The sequence below is a fragment of the Saccopteryx leptura genome, chromosome 2 (genome assembly GCF_036850995.1).
Source record: "Saccopteryx leptura isolate mSacLep1 chromosome 2, mSacLep1_pri_phased_curated, whole genome shotgun sequence".
NCBI lineage: Eukaryota > Metazoa > Chordata > Mammalia > Chiroptera > Emballonuridae > Saccopteryx > Saccopteryx leptura.
In genome coordinates this window covers 319,553,711-319,561,253 of record NC_089504.1, presented here as the reverse complement: position 1 = coordinate 319,561,253, position 7,543 = coordinate 319,553,711, and the positions used below count along the sequence as shown (strand labels likewise).

General features: G+C 52.0%; 1 protein-coding gene across 7 annotated transcripts in view; it reads right to left on the bottom strand.

The window, feature by feature from the left end:
* Positions 1-2,863: 2,863 nt before the first annotated feature.
* ZNF862 (zinc finger protein 862) overlaps positions 2,864-7,543 on the bottom strand; it is a 39,252-nt gene continuing 34,572 nt past the window's right edge. For all 7 annotated transcript variants that reach the window (XM_066362998.1, XM_066362997.1, XM_066362999.1 and 4 more), the window contains one exon: positions 2,864-6,479. In XM_066362998.1, coding sequence (XP_066219095.1) covers positions 4,297-6,479 — 2,183 coding nt within the window. In that variant the 3' untranslated portion in view covers positions 2,864-4,296. The remainder of the gene's footprint in view (positions 6,480-7,543) is intronic.

The following is a 7,543-nucleotide window of genomic DNA, read 5'->3' as shown; positions in this document are numbered from 1 at the left end:
CGCGCTCGGCCAGCCTAATCCGCGCACGCGCTCGCGCACGCGCAGCCTCAGAGGAGAAGGGCAGGGGCGAGGGGATAAAAGTGAGCTAGCTCTTCTAGAATCCAGATCTAGCTAGTTTTGATCAGCTTCTCCAGTTTCCTCATTCTGGCTAAAAGAATTTAGAGGGCAGAGATACATGACAAAATAAACTGCACTATTTAGATAACAAAATGTTGAGAATCAATCGTGGCTTTATAAACCTCATTTGCACGTCTTGGAAACCAGAAGCGGAGAGCACATCCCTGCCCTACCCCCCACTTGCCTGCCAGGGAGTCTGGCTGGCAGACACCTGGATGAGGAACTAGCCAATCTTCACATTGTCTTGTTAAACATTTGGCACGCCAGGGACCCAACCTGGCCTTAAAAGAAGCAATAGGTCTGGAGCACCTTGTGCTCTCTAACGGGTCTGGCAGCAGGGTGGGGGACTGAGGTCTCTCCCTCCCAGCTGACTCTACAGCTATCACCAACATGTCACTTAGAATGCTGGTTACTCAGAGGGTCAGTCATGGGGCGTGGTGGGCCAGATGGATGCCAGGGAGTTGCCATGAAGATTACAGATAGGGAAGGAGAGTGGAGGCTTGGCCAGTACTCTGGACAACGGCAGAGAGCTTGCTGCTTGTTTCAATGCCCTTCAGCTTGTTTTCTTGTGAGGCAAACAAGGGAGTAATCGAGGTTGAAACACTACCTGCAGTAGAGTGGGGGCCAGATCCCAGTCTCCCCAAGGCAACTTGGGCTAGTATCCTCCTTAGGAAACCACCTGAGCATGAGGCAGGTCAGCCACCAGTGGTGTGACCAAGAGGGCACATAGGCTCACTCCAGGAAGACACTTCCCTGTACCGCCCAGAGCTGCAGGAAGAGAAGTGCTCTGGAGCACTCTGTGCAGAGCTTTTGCTTGTCTCACCCTAAAGGAAGGCCCTGGGGGGAGGTAGAGAGATTCTCTTATGTTTCCTATTTGAAGTCAGAGTGTAGCTGCTTCTGCCATGAAGCTAAGGTGACATCCCAGAGCCAAGCTAGCTGTCCCTGGAGCCTGGTCATCTCCTGCCCCTCCCCCAGAGCCTTCCCCAGGCCATGGAGGCTGTGGGCAGCCTCCCTAGGATGCTCCCCACCTCTCCAGGGGGCTGGGGTGCTCCTTTAAACCCCCACCCCTGACAGTCTCTCCCACTTCAGAAAAAGTCCTCTTGCCACCAGAACATGGGGTGAAATCTTTCATGAAGGGATTACTTCCTGAAGCACCTTTAAAATAAACTTGAGATAACCTTTCTGCATATTTCAGTGCTGAGGCCCTGCTCTGCTCAGAAAGGTAAACAGGTAGTTCATCTCCGTCTGGGATGTGGGCTAACTACCTTGTCACTGCCCAGTTTCTGTGCTTAGAGAGTCCCCACCAAAGGGAGATGCTAGAGCAGCGGAGGATCTGCAGAGAGCCTGTTGGCACAACCACAGGGAACGGGGAAGCATGGGGGTCTCCAAGGCAATCCCAGGGTTCCTGCTCCTGCAGAGCCTGTATCAGGACAGTGTGGGTGCCGCCTGGCCGGTGTGGTGGTACAGGAGTCTGTCGGGAGCGTCCATAAGACAGTCCTTCAGATCTTCACCGGCTCCCCATACAATAGAATGGGTGGCTTCTGGGTCACAGCCTCCTACATATAGAGCACTCCCATCTTCTCCCTCCTGAGCACCGCCCCTCGAGTAGCAGGAAACAGAAGGTACCACCAGACCTGGGGAAAACAGGACCCCTGCCCGCAGCCAACTGTGCCCTGAGGTGTGTTCAGTGGAAAAACCACAGACTGGAAACATGATTAGGGCTGTAGAATAATCTGTGAAATTTCAGACTCTCAAATTATATTTAATTATACTTTCTCCAGTATTATTTCATCTTAATGATTTATGTTTGTATTAATGTCTACTAGATGCAGATGATATTGCCTCTGGAGTTTTTTAATGTTTATTGCACTTAAAGAGTTCTCTGTTGATTTGTATCTCCATATCTTTCTATCTTTCTATCTATCTAATTGGCTTACTCTTCTGTGAAAAAAGTCTTGGCCTCTACTATCTGTTTACATATAAAGAAGTTACATTCTTTAGAATAGTATTAATATCAAAATGAACATCAAGTAAGAAATCATCATGTCAAGTGAATTACTTAACTATCTCCTGGTGAATTGAAGAATGCTCATGCACTGCTGGTGGGAATGCAGACTGGTGCAGCCACTGTGGAAAACAGTATGGAGATTCCTCAAAAAATTAAAAATAGAAATGCCTTTTGACCCAGCCATCCCACTCTTAGGAATATATCCTAAGAATACCAAATCACTGATTCAAAAGAAGACATGCACCCCATGTTTACTGCAGCATTGTTTACAATAGCCAAGATCTGGAAACAGCCCGAGTGTCCATCAGTGGATGAGTGGATTAAATACTATGACGATAAGTGGATTACACAACGGAATACTATGCAGCTGTGAAAAAGAAGGAAACCTTACCTTTTGTGACAACATGGATGGACCTGGAAACTATTATGTTAAGTGAAATAAGCTGGGTGTAGAAAGAAAAATATCATATGCCCTCACTCATTTGAGGAAACCAAGGAACAATGTGAACTGAGGAGAATAGAGACAGAGACGGGATCAAAGGAACCAGAGGGAAAGTGGACAGAGGGAAAGGGGATGAGAGGATGGGATCAGAGAGGGGAAAGAGATTGGTGAAATTATATAGACATAACACAGCATTATAGAGAGCAGGACAGCAAATCCTGGAGGGAAGGGGGAAAGGCATTGGGGGCAGGGGGGCAAGGGGGATGTTGAGGGGAACACGGGGGTGGGGGGCTGCATTTGGGGGACACTAGAATCTATGCAAACACAGTAAGTTAAAATAAAAAAATGTAAAGAGAAAAAATATGAACATTCAGGACCATTTATAAATAAAATAATTGAAAAAAGAAAAAAAATGTGTTTTGATAGTAAGATCCTCACACAGGATCTTACCCGGGGGCCCTCTGCCCCTCTCCCGGGACATCCAGCAATGTCTGAAGACACTTCCAGTTGCGGCAGCCGGGAGGGGACCACTGGTATCCAGTGGGCATGTCACAGGGATGCTGCTGAAGACCCCACCACACACAGGACTGGCCCCCACAGAGATTTGTTTGACCCCAGATGTCAACAGTGCTGAGGCTGAGAAAGCCTGCCCGGGAAGGAGGGCTTTATTGTATAACATCGGGTAGCATTCGCTACTTGCTTCAGATGTACAAGTCCCCTTGTCCCCAGGAAAACAACCTACAAAAGGGCACAACTGGCAGCATCTTTGTCTCCTCCTCCACCACAGGGCTGGACACGGGACAGCAAACGCTGGGGAGAGGACTGGCTATCTTGGCCCCTCTCTTGGTGCTTCCTGTCTCTTTCTTCTCTGGGCCCCTCCCCTCCGCCCAATTACAGCTCAGGGCCACCCTGCTTCCTACAGAGTCTCTGTCAACCCTGAGACCCTATCCCCTGCTGACAACCACAGACTCAGAGGGGACAAACAAGAGCAGAAGGAACAGGAAGGAGACCAGCTAGAAGATGACAAGAGAGATCACAGCTGTCTCCATCATTAAACCACGAGGGATGTGGGGAACCTTGTGACTGTCCCATTCACTTTGGTTTCCAGTAACCGCCTGCAGAGTGAGCACTGAAATTTCTTGCTTCAGACTTTCAGTAAGTTGACTTCCTATAACATGATGCCCCCCTCAAGCCTTGTCCCCGCCTGGTCCCCCAGGCCAGTAAGCAGTACCCTCAGGACTCTTCCCCTGCCTGGACCACGCCTACCTTCTCCACTAGCATCCCGGTCACAGCCCTCTTGCACTGACCTCCTCCCGCTCCACCCCTCCAAGTCTGCACAGCCCCACTTAGGATGTGACATTGCTGCCCCAACTGGTCCAGTCATCTAGTTATTCCCAGTGGTGGTCGGCTCTGCTTGCCAGTCACTGTTCTAAGCACATTACATGTATTAATTCACTTTACAGATTAAAAAAAAAAAAAGCATGTAATGATTAATTTGCCCAAAGTCACACTTGTCAGCAGTCCCCACGTTTGTGCTCTCGGCAGTATGCCCTGTGCCTGCAGTGTATGCACCCTGCCTCTCTAGCTGGGTCAGAGGCACCTTGAGGGGAGGTGTCATGTCTTGGGAGCCACTGGTCAGCAGATGGCTGGGCACAGTACCCAAGCTCAACAGATAGTGCAGACCAAACCCACTGTGATGGCTCACTTCATTAGCTCTCACACTTCGAGTTCACGTGGGACTGGGGAGATGAGCCTCCCTTCCTTCGCGTTCCCACGTCCAGGAACTCCGCCATGTGGACTTACTTGTATGAGAGTGGGGTGACACCGGGGCACAGGTGTGGACGTGGCTGAAGCGCCGGCCTGAGGAGGTCAGGTACCAGTGCTGGATGGCGGGCTGGGGGTCATACTCGGTGACTGCCACCCCATTCACTGCTGTCATCATGAGCATGTTGATCACCTCATTGGACAGCTTGGTCCTATCATCGGTCCTGATCCGGCTCATGGCACTGAACCCCCGCTCACAACAGGAGGTGGAGATGGGCATACAGACCACCACTGCCACCAGCCTGCTCAGCACGGGGAAGCGGCCGGGCTGGCCCAGGGCCCTCTTACACAGCGTAGAGAACGGCCGGTTCTTGGCCAAGGTTTTCAGGCCCAGCCATTCCCTCAGGAGGGCTTGCTCACTGTACCCTGGGGGCAGGGAGAGCTCAAAGTACCTGGCAAGGGCAAGGATGTCATCGTTCCCAAAACTGGCCAGCTCGATGCCACTTGGCCAGGCCATGGTGTCAAACACCTCCATTTTCTTGAGCTGTAGGGGACGGTCTGTGTCAAACCTCTGCTGGAGGTACTCCATCCCGGTCATGATCACTCTCTCCCTGTCTGCCTGGAAGTGCTGCTCTGCCCTCTCCACCCTGTCCAAGGAAATGCCGTGGAGCTGCCCGTCCTTGAAGCCTGCATTGAATTCTTCCTCTTTGGGCCCTGCCTGGCGGAGGAGGGCCTCCAGCGCCACATACGCATGTCTGAGCGTGGAGTTCACCTCCGTAATCAGCACCAGCTCTTTCCCGCACACCTCGGACAACGGCCCGTAGATGCTCAGGAAGTCCAACAGGAAGTGGCAGGACTTGATGAAATGGAAGCTCTTCGCGAGCTTGAGCAGGCTGCGGGCCCTGTGCCCAGTCTGGCCCCCCGCCTCCACCAGGCTCTGGAGGTGCCTGGCCAGGGCAGGCCAGCTGGCAACGAGCACCGTCAGGGTGCGCCTCCTGCTGGCCACCCACTGGACGGCGTTCAGGTCCTTCAGGCTGATGATTTCCTGCCCCAGTGCTGCAGCACCTGCCTGCAGCTCGGTCAGCCTTCTTTTTGAGGCCTGATAGAACTTGAAGATTGTGCGGATGTGCCGGTCACACCTCTTCATCAGGTCGATGCCCCCGCAGGCATCCACCACGGACAGGGGCAGCTGGTGGGCCACACAGTGGACAGGCAGCAGCTGGGGGATGAGCTCCCGGAACTTTTCCACGAGGCCTCCTCTGCAGCTCAGCACAGAGGAGCCGTCGGTCCCCAGGCCCACCATCCAACCGGGCCTCCGGAAGGGAATGTCCAGCTCATCTAGGGCAGAGACGATGGTCTCAAAGTACCCATCCACCGTCTCACTGAAGAGCGGGGCCAGCGTGATGTAAGACTCTTTCACCCCCAGCCCCTTAACGTAGCGGATGTAAATGCCCACGCAGGCCTGGTCAGCGGCGTGGCTGGGGTTGTCCAGCAGCATGCTTACACAGGGCGAGCCCCGCACGTCCTCCAGGATCTCCTTCTGCAGCGTCTCAGATATGTACTTGACGAACTTGGTGCACGCGGTGCGGTTCTGGTACTTGCCCAAGATCATGGTCCCAGTGCTCTGGAGGAGCTGCAGGACCTTCTCAAAGTCATTCAGGGGCCTCAGGTGGTACGCGATGGAGTAGGCGGCAGTGAAGAAGTGCTCCATGTTGGCCAGCAGGTCACTGGAGATCTCTGGAAAGAGGGCGGCCGGAGGGGTGTCCTCCTTGATTTCAACAGTGTTGACGCAGAGCTTGTGTGCTTTGCTGACCTCGTGGTATTTTAAAGTTTCCACTTTAAAAGGCCCCGTGTAACCTCGGACCAACGGCGATGATCTGTTGCGGAGACTTGGTCTTTCTTTGCAAGCTGAACAGAAGAGCTTGGTCTCTTCTGAGTCAATGGCTAGCCATGGGAACTGCCCAAACCACGACCTCTGAATTGAGCGCGGTCTGCAAGTCCTCTGGACTTTCCCAGGCCTGTCTACTTTGGCGTCACAGAGGCTGAAACCACAGTAGGAGGCACACGTCTCCACAGGAGGTGCTGGAAGCCGTTCCACAGCCAAGGCCTGTGTGTCTCTCTCTCTCGCAGCTGCCATCTTCTTTTTCCCTTTGGAGGAAATCAAACTATGCTTGGTTTTTCTGCCCAGAACTCTGCAGTCTCCTATCAGCTACACACACCAGTGCAGCAAATACCTCAGCTGCAAGGGGGTAGGATGAATGTGACCCACCTCTCCAGAAATCATTAATGGCTGCCCCATGATCAGCTATAGAATCAATCTGGCTCCCTAAGAGTTGTCGACTGATCCCTGTGGGTTCTTTAGCCAGCCGCCCCCTCTCTATCCACACAGCAACCCAGGATCACATGACATCAGCTGCAAATAAACTTAGTTACCCACCCTTGCCATAATCAGGCGTCCCCAAACTGCGGCCCCCTGAGGCCATTTATCCAGCCCCCACTGTACTTCTGGAAGGGGCACCTCTTTCATTGGTGGTGAGAGGACCACTGTATTTGGCAGCCCTCCAATGGTCTGAGGGACAGTGAACTGGCCTCCTGTGTAAAAAGTTTGGAGACCCCTGCGAGATGCTACTGGATCAACAGGTGGCTGTGATTCTCTTCTGAAGCACCACAAAGAAATGAAGTTAAATATCCATCCATAAGTCCTTAAGAGCCTTCCAAAGAAGGAAGGCACAGAAATATAAACAGTAGCTACTAGCCAAAAAGTTACTGCCTGAGATGTACAAAGTAACTGTCACAGACCAGCAGTGCTAAAGACAGAGAAGGGAAGGAGAGGAAGACCCACAGGCCTGGTGGCATATGGTTCCTCATAACCAATGCTCCCACGCCCTCCTCCCACCAGCTCCATCACAGGTCCTTTTAGAGCTCCTGCTCATCAAAAGCTCCTTATTTTTCCCATACTGTCCCTGTTTCCCAGGTAATCCTACATGCTGAGGGCAGGGTTAATTTTTAAATTTTTATTAATTTTTAATGTTTACATGGATTCAAGTGTCCCACTGAATATAACTCTGTAAGCCACCGTGTCCCTTTTTATACCCCCTTTTGTCTCCCTCCCCCTAACTCCCTTCCGCCTTCCCTCTAGGATTTGCTGTCCTGTTATCTGTATCTCTGTGTTATGTATATATAGTTTCACTAATTCCTTTACCTTCTCTGAT